This window comes from Macaca mulatta, chromosome 1, assembly GCF_049350105.2.
Source record: "Macaca mulatta isolate MMU2019108-1 chromosome 1, T2T-MMU8v2.0, whole genome shotgun sequence".
Taxonomy (NCBI): Eukaryota; Metazoa; Chordata; class Mammalia; order Primates; family Cercopithecidae; genus Macaca; species Macaca mulatta.
This window is the reverse complement of record NC_133406.1, coordinates 117029885-117045193: the sequence shown is the minus strand read 5'-3', so window position 1 is coordinate 117045193 and position 15309 is coordinate 117029885. Positions and strand designations below refer to the sequence as shown.

At 39.3% G+C, this 15309-nt stretch overlaps 2 protein-coding genes and 1 long non-coding RNA gene across 8 annotated transcripts in view; 2 read left to right on the top strand and 1 right to left on the bottom strand.

Moving 5' to 3' along the window:
* PLEKHO1 (pleckstrin homology domain containing O1) overlaps positions 1-15309 on the top strand; it is a 154518-nt gene that overhangs the window by 95399 nt on the left and 43810 nt on the right. The gene's annotated exons all lie outside the window — the stretch shown is intronic.
* Positions 1-15309, top strand: part of VPS45 (vacuolar protein sorting 45 homolog) — an 81383-nt gene that overhangs the window by 37398 nt on the left and 28676 nt on the right. For all 5 annotated transcript variants that reach the window (XR_013398705.1, XM_077948649.1, XM_077948656.1 and 2 more), the window contains one exon: positions 8975-9106. Coding sequence is in view for 4 of the 5 variants with exons in the window: in XM_077948649.1 (XP_077804775.1) it covers positions 8975-9106 (132 nt within the window). In the remaining variant the exon portion in view is untranslated. The remainder of the gene's footprint in view (positions 1-8974; positions 9107-15309) is intronic.
* On the bottom strand, positions 883-13601 carry LOC144331551 (uncharacterized). 2 transcript variants are annotated; one of them, XR_013398832.1, is made up of 3 exons: positions 13506-13601; positions 2816-6204; positions 883-1027 (listed from the first exon to the last, which is right to left on the bottom strand). It is a non-coding gene; the product is annotated as an uncharacterized LOC144331551 (long non-coding RNA). The 2 variants fall into 2 exon arrangements; XR_013398831.1 differs by lacking the exon at positions 13506-13601 and having other exon boundaries at positions 2816-6310.

The following is a 15309-nucleotide window of genomic DNA, read 5'->3' as shown; positions in this document are numbered from 1 at the left end:
GTGGCGTGTGCCTGTAATCCCAGCTACTCGGGAGGCTGAGGCAGGAGAATGGCTTGAACCTGGGAAGCGGAGGTTGCAGTGAGCCGAGATTACACCATTTCACTCCAGCTCTGGGCGACAGAGCAAGACTCTACCTCGGGGAAAAAAAAAAAAGAAAGTCAAAAATAACAGATCCTGGCGAGGTTGCAGAGAAAAGAGAACCCTTATACCCTGTTGGTGGGTGTGTAAATTAGTTCAACCATTGTGGAAAGCAGTATGGCAGTTCCTCAAAGATTTAAAAACACAACTACCATTTGACCCAGCAATCCCATTACTGGGTATATACCAGAGGAATATAACTCAAATTCTACCATAAAGACACATGCAGCTGGATGTGGTGACTCACGCCTGTAATCCCAGCACTTTGGGAGGCTGAGGCAGGTGGATCACCTGAGGTCAGTAGTTCGAAACCAGCCTGGCCAACATGGTGAAACCTGGTCTCTACTAAAAATAAAAACAATTAGCCAGGCATGATGGCAGCTGCCTGTAATCCCAGCTACTTGGGAGGCTGAGGCAGCAGAATTACTTGAACCCGGGAGGCGGAGATTGTGATGAGCCAAGATCACTCCACTGCACTCCAGCCTAGGTGACAGAGTGAGACTTCCTCTCAAAAAAAAAAAAAAGACACATGCATGGCCAGGTGGGGTGGCTCATGCCTGTAATCTCAGCACTTTGGGAGGCCAAAGTGGGTGGATCACCTGAGGTCAGGAGTTTAAGACCAGCCTGACCAACGTAATGAAACCTCGTCTCTACTAAAAATACAGAATTAGCGGGGGCATAGTGGTGCAGGCCTGTAATCTTAGCTGCTTGGGAGGCTGAGGCAGGAGAACTGCTTGAACCTGGGAGACAGAGGTTGCAGTGAGCCAAGATTGTACCATTGTATTCCAGCCTGGGCATTGAGCGAAACTCTGTCTCAAAAAAAAAAAAAGACATTGCACACGAATGTTCATTGCAGCACTGTGCACAATAGCTAAGACATGGAATCAACCTAAATGCCCACCAATGACAGACTGGATAAAGAAAATGTGCATATACACCATGGAATATTAGGCAGCCATTAAAAAAATGAGATTATGCCTTTTGTGGGAACATGGATGGAGCTGGAGGCTATCACCCTTAGCAAACTAACGCAGGAAGAGAAAACCAAATACTGCATGTTCTCACTTACAAGTTGGAGCTAAATGATAAGAACTAAGGAACACAAAGAAGGAAACAGCAGACACTGGGGTCTACTTGAGCAGGAAAGGTGAAAGGAGGGAGAGGAACAGAAAAGATAACTATTGGGTCCTGAGTTTAATAACTGGGTGATGTAATAATATGTATGACAAACCGCCATGACATGTGCTTATGTAACAAACTTTCACATGTACCCCCAAACTTAAGATAAAAGTTTTTGAAAGAAATAATGATTTCCAGAAATCCTATATGTTAATTTTTTAATTTTTTAACAAAATAAGATATTACCCTTGATTATCCTTGTATATCTCTATACAGCATGAGCTAGCTGCTGTTTTCTAATGTTTGCTGTCTGCATTAATTAATGCTTTGGTTGCTATGGTGAATTACAGAGCACAGGAAGATGCATACAAAGAATTGAACTTGTGTATTCTACTTAGCTTCAACCATCATATGGAAAAGATTTGCTGTATGTTTTACCATTGGCTTCATCAGAACATCTACTTTTAAAATTCACTGGGAAAAGGAATGAAAAGGAAAAATGTCAGGGGTATTTAAACATTGTTTTTCATAGATGTTCTTCCTTAAGTCAGCTTGAATAAGTAGTAGGAGGAGGCTCAGGAAAACATTTATTAATGTTTTCATAACCTAATGTGACATAGTCATCTTTGTGAGGTATACAATTGAGCCAAGCTCTAAGAGCCTATCCCTGTATCTAGGTTTTGTCCTTACATTTATATAACCTACACCCACAGTTTACCACCCATGACATTTTCTTTCCTCTCCAGTAGTACAAAAATACCCTGCCACCCTGAAATGATCAGACTGAAGGACAGTGTTCTCTTGCTATGCTAAAACCCACTTGAATTTGTTCCTTCCCAGTTTTTGCCTTTCTTTTCCATGAGAGACAGATACATTCTCCAGGCAGGTGATGGTCAGAGGATAGCTATGGAGAAGCAACATCGTTTTCCACGATGCTCTCATTTGTCTGCTCAACCGCTTTTTAAATTGACTTACCAGATCAGGAGCTCAAAACAAAGGTGTTAACTGTCTGATTCTTCCCATTAGTCACCAAGATGGTCACTGTACCCCTGCAAGAGAAAGATTCCCTCCCTTCTTCTTAATAAAATAATCTGTGCAATTCATTTATTTACTTAAGTAAATAAAATGTATTTATTTGAGTAATCCATTATGCAATTTATCTTGAGCAAATATATATATTACTTTCCTACATTTTTCATTTTTTTGGTGAATATAATGTCCTTTCAGCCTTGAGTATTTTATTGTTTCTGAACACTTTAACTGCCTCTTATCTTCCTGCTTTTTACATAGTCTGTAACTATCTGGGTAATTTTTCAGTCTTCTTCTTTCCTCCCTCCCCTTTTTTGGAGTCCTCCATAGTCTCTTCTCTTCATCCTTTTGTCCATGTGTACCTGCCGTGTTTAACTCCCATTTATAAGTGAGAACATGCTATATTTGATTTTTCTGCTTCAGAGTTATTTCACTTAGGATAATGGCCTCTTGCTCCATCCATGTTCCTGCAAAGGACATGATATCATTCTTTTTTATGCCTGCTTAGTATTCCATGGTGTATATATACCACATTTTCTTTATCCAGTCCACTGTTGGTGGATACTTAAGTTGGTTCCGTAGCTTTGCTATTGTATATAGTGCTGGGATAAACATGAGTGCATGTGTCTTTTTTTATATAATGATTTCCTTTCCTTTGGGTAGATACCCAGTAGTGGGATTTCTGGGTCGAATGGTAAGTTGTTTTTGTTTTTTGTTTTTCCTTTCTTGAGACAGCATCTCATTCTGTTGCCTAGGCTGGATGGAGTGCAGTGGCACAGTCACAGCTCACTGCAACCTCGACTTCCCAGGCTCAAGTGATCCTCACATCTCAGCACCATCTACCTGCCCCCGGCCTCGCCAAGTAGCTGAGACTATAGGGGAATGCCACCAAACTGGACTAATTTTTAAAAATTTTTTTTGCAGAGCTGGGGGTCTCACAATGTTGCCCAAGTGGATCTCGAGCTCCTTGGCTCAAGCGATCCACCTGCCTTGGCCTCCCACAGTGCTGGGATTATAAGCATAAGCCACCAGGCCCAGCCTTTTTTTGTTGTTGTTTTTAAGGAGGAAGAGGGGACATGAGCAAGGACGTACCCTGTGCATTTGCTCCCCTCCCTGTAGCTTGATTGCTAGTTCTATTTTTAGTTCTTTGAGCTAGCTCTATAATGTTTTCCACAGAGGTTGAATATAAATTTATATTCCCACCAACAGTATATGAGCATTCCCTTTTCTCCGCATCCATGCCAACGTCTGTTGTTTTTTGACTTTTTAATAAACCAAAATAGTAAGAGCCATATATGACAAACCCACAGCTAACATCATACTGAATGGGGAAAAGTTGGAAGCATTTTCCCTAAGAACTGGAACAAGATGAGGATGTCCACTCTCACTGGTCCTATTCAACATACTAAAAGCCCTACCTAGAGCAGTCAGGCAATAGAAAGGTAAGACATCCAAATTGGAAAAGAGGAAGTCAAATTATCCCTGTTCACATTCAGTACGATTATATACTTAAAAACCCTAAAGATCCCTCTAGAAGATCCCTAGACTTGATAAGTGACTTCATTAAAGTCTCTGGATACAAAATCAACATACAAAAATGAGTAACATTTTTATGCACCAGTAACATTCAAGCCGAGAATCAAAGTAAGAGCGCAGTCCCATTTACAATAGACACATACACAAAATACTTAGGAATATATTTAACCAAGGAGGTGAAAGACCTCTACAAGGAGTACTTAACATTGATGAAAGAAATCATAGATGACACAAACAAATGGAAAAACATCCCATGCTCATGGATTGGAAGAATCAATATTAAAATGATCATATTACCCAGTGCAATCTACAGATTCAACACAATTCCTATCAAATTACCAACATCATTCTTCACAGAATTAGAATCCTAAAGTTGATATGGAACCAGAAGAAAGCCTGAATAGCCAAGGTGCTTTAAGCAAAAAACAAATCCAGAGTGACATTGCCTGACTTCAAATTATACTATAAGGCTACAGTAACTAAAAAAGCATGGTACTGGTACAAAAACAGACACATAGATCAATGGAACAGAATAGAGAACCCAGAAATAAAGCCACATACCTACAACCAACTGATCTTCAATAAAGTCGACAAAAATAAACAATGGAGGAGGGACACCCCATTCGATAAATTGTGCTGGGAAAATTAGCCAGCCATATGCAGAAAAATGAAATTGGACCCCTATCTCTTAACCATATACAAAAATTAACTCAAGATAGATTAAAGGCCTAAATATAAGACCTGAAACTATAAAAGTCCTAGATGAAAATCTAGGAAAAAAAATCTCTGGACATTGGCCTAGGCAAAGAATTTATGAAAAAGATCCCTAAAGCACATGCAACAAAAACAAAAGTAGACAAATAGGACTTAATTAAACTAAAGGGCTTCTGCACAGCAAAAGAAATAACCAACAGAATAAACAGACAACCTACAAATAATGCCTCCAACAAAGGACTAATATCCACATCCTACAAGGAACTTAATTAAAAAAAAAAAACAACCCCATTAAAAACTGGGCAAAGGACATGAAAGACATTTCTCAAAAGAATTACAAGTGGCCAAAAAACACTTGAAAAAATGCTCAGCATTACTGATCATCAGAGAAATGCAAATGAAAACCACACTGAGATATCATCTTATACCAGTCAGAAAGTCAGATGCCACCACTCTGGTTTTACCTTCCTACCAGCTCTTCTGAAGCCTTTGTTATTTTCTTTCTCTCTCTTGCTCTCTCGCTCTGGCTCTCGCTCTCTTCTCCCCATCACCCCATTATTTTCAGCCTCTTCTCTGCCGACTTCTTTTCCACAGGTTATAATCATACTAATTTTCTTTTGTTAAATAATAAATTTAAAGCCTTTAGTCCTAGATTTTCCTGTAAGTTATGTCCTTCCCTTCATAGCCAAGTTTCTTGGATAAAGAAGTCCACAGTTACTGTCTTCTGTTTGTCAACTCTTACTCCACTACAACACACTAAAACATTTCTTGCAAAATCACATTAGTAAATCCAGGGGACTCTCAATTTTCACCTTACTTTCCCCACTGCATCATTTCACACTATTAACCATTCTTTTCTTCTTAAGACTCAGTTGGCCCTCAACCTTTCCCTTCTGGTTCTCCTCCTACCTTTCTGAAAATGTCCTTCTCAGTTGCTAATGCTGGCTCCTCTTTTTACTTGTATTGTAGTTGTTAGGGACTCACCAAAAAAATCTGTCTTTTGGTTCTCTTCTCATTCTACATGATCTCCCTAGATAAAACTCATCTATTCCCATGGCTTTAGCTACCACATATTCAGGGAAAGCACTAGACCTGAATATGCAGATGTCTAGTGGGCATCTCCATTAAAATATTCCACAGGTATCTGAAACACAACGTGTTTGTGTCTTATGCTCAGTAAATGTCCTTTTTCTCAAATCTAAACCACTACACCTAGTTACCAAAACCAGAAAACAGTTATGGACTCCCCCTTTACCCCTATCCTCCACATTCAGTCATTGACCAAATACTGAAGAATATGTATTTTTTGTGACTGGACATCCACTACCTCCTCTTTACCCTTTCTAGGATGTCTTTAGTTCTAGGTTTCATCATATCTTCCCAGAAGTCTCACACTAACCTTTTATTCTCCAACTTTTCCCAACAGTTACACCCAATTCATTCTTGCACGGCTGCCAAAACTATCCTTCAAAAAAGCAAATTTGGCTGGGCACGGTGGCTCACACCTGTAATCCTAGCACTTTGGGAGGCCAAGGTGGGCGGATCACCTGAGGTCAGGAGTTCAAGATCCCCAGCCTGGCCAACATGGTGTAATCCTGTCTCTACTAAAAACTACAAAAATTAGTCTGGCGTGGTGGCACGTGCCTGTATTCCCAGCTACTTGGGAGGCTGAGGCAGGAGAATCGCTTGAACCCAGGAGGCGGGGGTTGCAGTGAACTAAGATTGCACCACTGCACTCCAGCCTGGGTGGCAGAGAGAGACTCCATCTCAAAAAGCAAATTTGATCCTGATAACCTGTGAAAACCTTTCAGTGATTCCCCCATGACCTGTGAGATTTGAGGTCTTCTGTGAGCTGGCTTATGCTTCTCCCTCTTTCTCTCACTATGTCCCCAACTTCACTTCTGCCCCAAAGGAAGAGTTAGGATGAGTCCAAAGTTTTTGGCCCAAGCAACTAGAAGGCTAAAGTGACCATCAAGTAAGATAGGGAAAGCTATAGGTAGAACAGGCTTAGGGAAGATTGGGGATTTAAAACATGTTGAGTTGAGAAATAATTAAACATCCAAATGGAAATGCCAAGTAGACATATTTAAGTCTGGAGTTTAGAAGAAAGGTCTGGGCTGGAGATGGAGATTTGGGAGCCATCAGCAGATAGATGTATTTACAACCAAAAATCTGGGTGTGCTTATCAAGGGAAGGAAATGTGCTGTTTCTCTGGTAATTAGTAATGTAACCACTTGTCAGTGTGGCTGTTGAGCACTTGAAATGTGTCTAGTGCTACTGGGGAATTAAATATTTAATTTTATTTTGGTTAATTTAAATTTAAATAGCCATAAGTGACAAGTGGCCACTATACTAAATGGAGCAGATGGAGGGAATGAGTTTAGGTTAAGAAGAAAGGAGGACCGATGTCTGGGCTCTGAGTATTCCACCATTAAGAGGGCACAGAGATGAAGTGGGACCATCAAAGGATACTGAAAAGTAGCAAGGGAAAAAATCAAGTATGAAATTTTCTGGAAACCAATTGAAGAAGGTGTATCCAGGAGGAGCAAGTGATCACCTCAGTCATATGTTGCTGACAAGTCAAGTAATATAAAACTGTTCTACCTCACCTATCATCAGGCAATAGTTTCATAAGGAGCTCGCAACCTAGATCCCTCCCATGCGTAGTTCACAGTAGGATTTGCACTCCTATGAGAATCTAATGCCTCCACTGATCTAAGAGCAGGCAGAGCTCAGGCCTGAATACCCGCTGCTCACCTCCTGCTGTGCCCCCACAAGTTCCTAACAGACCACGGACTGGTATTGGTCCTCAGCCTGGGTTTGGGGACCCTTATCATAATTGACACTTTACCATAACAACCTCTTCATCATTGGTAGCTTGTATAACTGTTTTATGGAGGGAGGTTTTTTTGGGGTGTGTTTGTTTGTTTGTTTTTGAATATGGAATCTCACTCTGTTGCCCAGGCTGGAGTATGGTGGCACGATCTTGGCTCACTGCAACCTTCACCTCCCAGATTCAAGCAGTTCTCCTGCCTCAGCCTCCCGAGTAGCTGGGATTACAGGCACCTGCCACTACACCCGGCTAATTTTGTATTTCTAATAGAGATGGTTTCACCATGTTGGCCAGGCTGGTCTCGAACTCCTGACGCCAAATGATCCACCCACCTTGGCCTCCCAAAATGCATACAGGCATGAGCCACCGTGCCTGGGCTTGTATAACTTTTACTGGGGAATCTCTGCAATTTAGAGACTATCTGAACATTTAAAAATAGCCACAATAGCTGATTCTGTTTCAGTGAAGTCCCACAAGAACAAATACTCTCTTAGTTAATTCCTTCAAGGTATTTTAGAAAGAGAGAGAGAGACAAGCAGGAAGGAAATGTAGGGTTAGGGTTTTTTTCAAGATTTATACACAAGCATGTATATTCCTTGATTAAAGATGTTTCTGGTTAGTTTTGTGCAATAACATTCAAAATGGATGCTTCTGCTTGATGTAGTTTTAGTGTCCAATGAGTGATTTAACAAAATTATTTGCCTAGTAGGATTAATTTTATCTTCTTTTGATAGCATGAGAAAAAAACAGGACAAACATTAGTGATTTTGAAAATAATTTGATCTCCTTCTTGGTGATATCTACAGAAGGAGCTGATAGGAGGAACATTCATTTTGCTATGAAGCCATTTTGATAAGGATTGAAACAGGAAACAGTAAAACAACACAGTGCTACTCAAGTAAAGCTAGTGACTGAGCTGTGTTCACATGTCCAGTATCAGCTACACTCATGGTTTTTTTTGATTTCTTTTTCTTGGTTTATCAAAGGATTCAGAAAAAATATTTCAAGAAAAGATGGAGTTCCTAGAAGCACCATTAATTTATGTGTCCCATTCTTTTTTTTATACTCAAAATACTAAATGTTTCTAGTTCCCATGTTTTGGGGACATGCGAATATGCCAGTTCTTTCAAAAATGTTTTGAGGTCCTTGGACAGAGGCCATTGTAATAGCACTGTACTAAGTATTTGACAAAAGGCTTATACATGAAAGGAGATGTGTAGTATTAATACAAGCATACAAACATAAAATACTGCTGTATTGATATCATGTGACAGTAAGGCACTCTGCACCCTCTTGAATATAAAAGAATATTTCTACATTTGGTTCCAGCAAACACTATTGTGCTATTCTGAAATCCACAGCACAGAAATTATAAGACATCCGCTCATAAACAGAAAGCAAATCACTATTCAGCATTTCCTGCTCTGTTTCCTGCCAATTTCAGATAATTAAAACTTTTTTTAAACCTTTTATTCTATTCTGCTTTAATTCTGCTTCCTCCACCAAAAAAAAAAGGTTTAGAAATTAAAACTCTGTGTATATAAGTCACAGTCCTTTTTTTTTTTTTCTTATGCTGTGATATTATCTCATTCTTCATTATTGCAGACCTCAGGATATCATTGTGTTTGTAATTGGAGGAGCCACCTATGAAGAGGCTCTAACAGTTTATAACTTGAACCGCACCACTCCTGGAGTGAGGATTGTCCTGGGAGGCACCACGGTGCACAACACGAAAAGGTAAAGGAGAACATTCATTCTACAGCTGTGTCCTCCTTCCCAGAGGATAAAGCTTAAATTCCCTTTATGTTGGAAAAATTTGGTCAATACTAACCAAACTGCTGTAGACTGAAATTCTCTGGTGTTTGCAGCTCCAGAATAATTTAAGAATTTGTGAAACAAAGGATCTATAGTAGTTAAGTTCATTAAGTTCATAAATCTCTTTATTTGGTCAAAGACCTAGAAAGTAAGAACCATCTTACACTGTTAACAATTTGTATTTCCTGTGTGTTCAAAAAAGGAGAAACCCTTGGACCTACTTCATAAGGAAGGGGGAAAAATTAAAAATTGTTTTTTTTTGTTTTTTTTTAAAGAAGGAGAAACCTAATAGCCACAGCTTAGACTTTCTTAATGGTATTGAAGTCTGGGAGTTTTTCTATTTGGTTGATTAACTTTATTCACTTAGCAAGTATTCAGTAAGAATGCAAAGATGAATAATCTAAAGATCCTACCTCAAGTTATTGTCTATTAGGAAAGATTTAAAAATAAGAAAATAACGTGCCCAGAGAGGCAGATGAAAGGGCCAAGGAATCTCAGAGTGACTAAGGGAAATTAGCAAATGTTTCACATAGAAGATAGTATATTAGCTGAGCCTTGGGTGAAAAGGACATATGGAGGGAGAGCACATTCTAGGTTCAGTTAACCACATGAACAAGTTATAAAAGCTGTAGGCAACGGGCGAGATGGCTCAAGCCTGTAATCCCAGCACTTTGGGAGGCGGAGACGGGCGGATCACGAGGTCAGGAGATCGAGACCATCCTGGCTAACACGGTGAAACCCCGTCTCTACTAAAAAAAAACAAAAAACTAGCCGGGCGAGGTGGCAGGCGCCTGTAGTCCCAGCTACTCGGGAGGCTGAGGCAGGAGAATGGCGTGAACCCAGGAGGCGGAGCTTGCAGTGAGCTGAGATCCGGCCACTGCACTCCAGCCTGGGCGACAGAGCGAGACTCCGTCTCAAAAAAAAAAAAAAAAAAAAAAAAAGCTGTAGGCAACATACATACACAAAGAACAGCAAATAGTCAACTAGCTGGAATGTGTGTAATAAAGTGAAAAGATGATTGAATGCCATCATTGTGGAAGGCCTTGAGTGCCAGGCTTGGGAATTTATACTTTTTTACATAGAAAATGGGGAATTATTGAAAGCAGTGATTACAAGAAAGCCACAGTGTTTAAGGAAGATTAATTTGGCAGCTAAAGGTAGAAGAGGAAAAGACTGGAGAACCATGACATGATTGTTGAATCTAAAGATTGGTGACCCTGAGCGATCTATGCTGAGCCATGTATGCATAGATAATTTGGAGTCATTAAAAGTATTTATATACTTTTTTATTTTGTAGGATTATTTGGTTTTTAATGTAACTTTTCTCTTTTATTATGGAAGTAATATATGCATATTCTGAATTTTTTTAATTCAGAAAGTACAAAGTACAAAGTTTCCATAATCTAACCACTTGTTACATTTTAGTGTTTTCAGGCCTTTTTTCTAAGCCTGTATAGATGTTTGTGTGACTGTGTGGGCAGAAAGGGATCTCATCATACATTCTGCCTTTTAACTTTCATTTTGCAGTCTGATGTAAACATCTTCTAGTGTTGAATATATAATCATTCGTTCATTAAACAAATATTTATTGGATAAGATTTCTTGGGTTTGAATCCTGATTTCCCTCATACTATTTTTGTGAACTTGGGCCAATTACTAACCTCTTTGTTAGTGTCCAGAACTCACTGGCCATTTATATATTTCTTTTGTGAATTGCTAGTTCATATTCTGTGCCCATTGCACAATTGGAGTATTCCTTTTTTTTTCTTAATAATTTTTTTTAATGTGGCACATCTACACTATGGAATACTATGCAGCCATAAAAAAGGATGAGTTCATGTCCTTTGTAGGGACATGGATGAAGCTGGAAACCATCATTCTGAGCAAACTATCGCAAGGACAGAAAACCAAACACCACATGTTCTCACTCATAGGTAGGAATTGAACAATGAGAATACTTGCACACAGGGTAGGGAACATCACACACCGGAGCCTGTCGTAGGGTGGTGGGAGGCGGAAGGGATAGCATTAAGAGATATACCTAATGTAAATGACGAGTTAATGGGTGCAGCACACCAACATGGCACATGTATACATATGTAACAAACCTGCACATTGTGCACATGTACCCTAGAACTTAAAGTATAATTAAAAAATAATAATAATAATTTTTTAAATTCTATGTATATAATTAAGGTTATTGGCCATTTGTCTAGTATATATTTTGCAAATCTTTTTCCTCTATATATTTTTTTATATTATTCACAGTGTTTTGTTGTATAAAAGTTTTGTTGTTATTATTTTAATTTTATATTGTCACAGCTACCTGTGATTTCTGCCTTTGGTGTCATGCCTGGAAGGTTCTTTCCTACCCAAGATTATATAAATACTAACATGCATTTTAAAAATTATTTTTAGGATTCATATTTAACATGATATCTTTACAGTCTATCAGAATTTTAGTTTTGTGTAAACAGTGCTGTAGGGTTTCCTTTTATAACTTCTACAGAAATATTACAGTGAGGGGCTTTTTTCTTCTTGACACCAAATACACCAGGTCTTTCCCACCACCATTTTTCCAATTTTCCAGACACTAACTGGATATCTAACAATTTGATTCAATTCTGACACGATCTACCTAGAGTTAGCATCTCATCTCGAAGTTAAAAGGGCTTAACCCCACAAGACCACCCCTACTTCAGATGCCAGTCACAAGTCCCAGACCACCTGAGTGACTGGTTGTAAATCAGGGGTTCCCATGACCCCTTTCTCAGGTTTGATAATTTACTAGAACAGTTCACACAACTCAGGAAAACACTTAACTACATTTGCCAGTTATTATAAAGGATACAACTCAGGAACAGTCAAATGGAAGAGATGCATAGGGCAAGGTATAGGGATGGGGTGTGGAGTCTCCATGCCTGCTCCAGGAACACCCACCCCACCCCAGCACCTTGATATGTTCACCAACCCACAAACTCTTCGAACACTATTGGGTAGGGGTTTTTATGGAGGTTTCGTTATGTGGGCATGCTTGATTAAATCATTAGCCCCTAGTGATTGATTCAGGCTCCAGCTGTTTCCCCGGCCCTGGAGGTTCAGGCGTGAGGCTGAAAATTCAAAGTTTCTTATAAAGGCTTGGCCTTTCAGGCAACTAGCCCTCATCATGAAGCTACCTAGAGGCCCACCAAGAGTAATCTCATTGAAACAAAAGACAATCCTGTCACCCTCAGTACTCAGAAAATTCTTAGGGAATTAGGAGCTCTGTGCCAAGAATGGGGACAAAGACTAAATATCTTTCTATGGTACTATATACATACACTTATACACAGGCATTTCATTATGTACAGAAAAGTATATAAATGATAAAACAGCTCATTAAAACATTGCAAAGTAAATATATCTATTAAACGACCACTGAGTGTAATGATCAAGAAATAGCACATTACCAGCACCCCCCACAGCCTTTCTTATTCCTCATGCTCCCTCGTCACAGATCCCTGCAAAGTATTCATATTATGACTTCTGTCACTGTAGATTAGTTTTACCTGTTCTTAAAAGATATTTTTTTAATAAAAGAAGAAATAGGCTGGGCACGGTGGCTCATACCCGTAATCCCAGCACTTTGGGAGGCCAAGGTGGGTGGATCATATGAGGTCAGGAGTTTGAGACAAGCCTGGCCAACATGTTGAAACCCCGTCTCTACTAAAAATACAAAAATTAGCCAGGCGCGGTGGCAGGCGCCTGTAGTCTCAGCTATTCAGGAGGCTGAGGCAGGAGAATGCTTTAACCTGGGAGGTAGAGGTGAGCCGAGATCATGCCACTGCACTCCAGCCTGGGTGACAGAGCAAGAGTCTGTCTCAAAGAAAAAAAAAAAAAGAAGAAATAAAGACTAGATTTAATCTATTTCTGCCTTTCTCACAAATAATATAAGAATCTTAGTGTTTTAACTGTAATCAACTTCCTCCCAATTTGTATACTATCATTGTCCAGTGTTTTGGTTTTACCTTTTTAAATTCCCAAATTAATCATTATTTTCAGTAGTTAATGTTTATTTATATTTACCCACATATTTGCCCCCTTTTCCCCCTCCACTTTGTTTCTTTCCTCCTGGCTCTTTCTTCAATCCAATTTTCTTACTAAAGAACATTCTTGCCTGAATCCCATGCCTGTACTCCCAGCACTTTGGGAGGCCGAGGCGGGCAGATCACTTGAGGTCAGGAATTCGCGACCAGCCTGGCCAACATGGTGAAATCCCATCTCTACTGAAAAATACAAAAATTAGCCAGGGGTGGTGGCACATGCCTGTAATCCCAGCTACTCAGGAGGCTGGAGAATCGCTTGAACCAGGGAGGTGGAGGCTGCAGTGAGCCAAGATCGAGCCACTGCACTCCAGCCTGGGCAACAGAGCAAGACACCATTCTATATATATATAGAATAATATATTCTATATTGGCCAGTAGTTTAGGAGGCCGTGGCAGGAGGATCACTTGAGCTCAGAAGTTTAAGACCAACCTGAGCAATATAGAGTGACCCTGTTTCTACAAAAAAAAACCGTAAAAATTAGCTGGGCATGGACTAGGCATAGTGGCTCACACCTATAATCCCAGCACTTTGGGAGGCCAAGGCAGGCAGATTGCTTGAGCCCAGGAATGCAAGAGGAGTTCGAGGAGTTAGCCTGGGCAACATGGTAAAATTTTGTCTCTACAAAAAAACACAAAAATCTGTTGGGCATGGTAGCATGTGTCTATGGTCCCAGCTACTTGGGAGGCTGAGGTGGGAAGATCACAAGTGTGGGAGATTGAGGCTGCAGCGAGCCATGGTCGTGTCACCGCCCCCTAGCCTATCTGAATGAAATCCTGTCTAAAAACAAAAAAAAAACTTTAATATTTTTTCAGCTATTGTTCATTTTGATGCCTTTGTCTAAAAGTGTCTTCATTCAGCTAAGTTTAGAATTTCAGGTTGATAATTTTCACTTACTTAAAAGTAAGACAACAATGGAATACTGTATTACTTGGTATGAAAAATTCATGTTTGGCATAATTTCTGGAAATTTTACAGTCATTATTTCTTTGAATGTTGCTTCTCTTTCATCTCCTGTTGTCTATCCTTCTGGAATTATTGTGAGATATATGTTAAACCTTCATCTATTCTTCAGGTCTCTTAATCTCTCATTTTTGTTATCCATCTGCTATCTCTCTGTGCTGTCTTCTGTATAATTTTTTCAGATCAGTGTTCCAGTTTAGTAATTCTTTCTTCAGCTATATCTGATCTATGTTTAATTTGTCTACTAAGTCCACTAAGATTACATTTTTATGCTTATGAGTTCTATTTGCTTCTTTTTCAAATTTGCCTGATGTTTTTGTGAATATCCTCCTTTTTTCTCATGTTTTCAAATCCTTTATTTTTCCTAAACCACATTAACTCTATAATCTGAACTACGTGGAGGTCTAATTCTGCTGTTGTATCTGCTAACATTAGCTCATGATGAAGCATTTCTGCATGTGTTCTGTAATTTTGACTTATGAGTTATCTTAAGAAGGGTTTTATCTATAGCACCCATGAGGAGCTGACATTCAAGATCTATCTCTCTTGCATATTTTTTCTTTCATTTTTGCTAGGTAGGCCAAGAGCATTGTCAGTCTGGAATCATTTTTATGTTAGTTTCTATACTTAACGGTTCCTGAACCTTGCAAAGCATATCTGCTTGTGCAGATAGATTTTTTTAGTCCACTTTTTCAGTGAGAGTTTCTATATTACATGGAAATCTCAATTTTGATTTATTTTCCTACCAAGGCCTAAACCTTCTTTCCTGACCCTCTGTGACTACTAAAACACAGTGCCCTTGTTTAATAACACTGGCACACACCTATTAGATAGTGGTAGCATCAGTTTATACTTATCAAGCTAAGTTTTTATTCCCTTTTTGTGCTGACCCTTGGCAATTCCTCTTACTTTCTAAATAATTTAGATATTCATTTAAAAGGATGTTTGTTGTTTTTTATCCTGCATTTGTACGTGTTTTATTACAAGATAATTTTCACCTTATATAATCTGCCTTAATTCCAGAAATGGAAGTGTCAGTGTGGTTATGATCTTGGGAGTAGATAAAATGGTAGTGACAT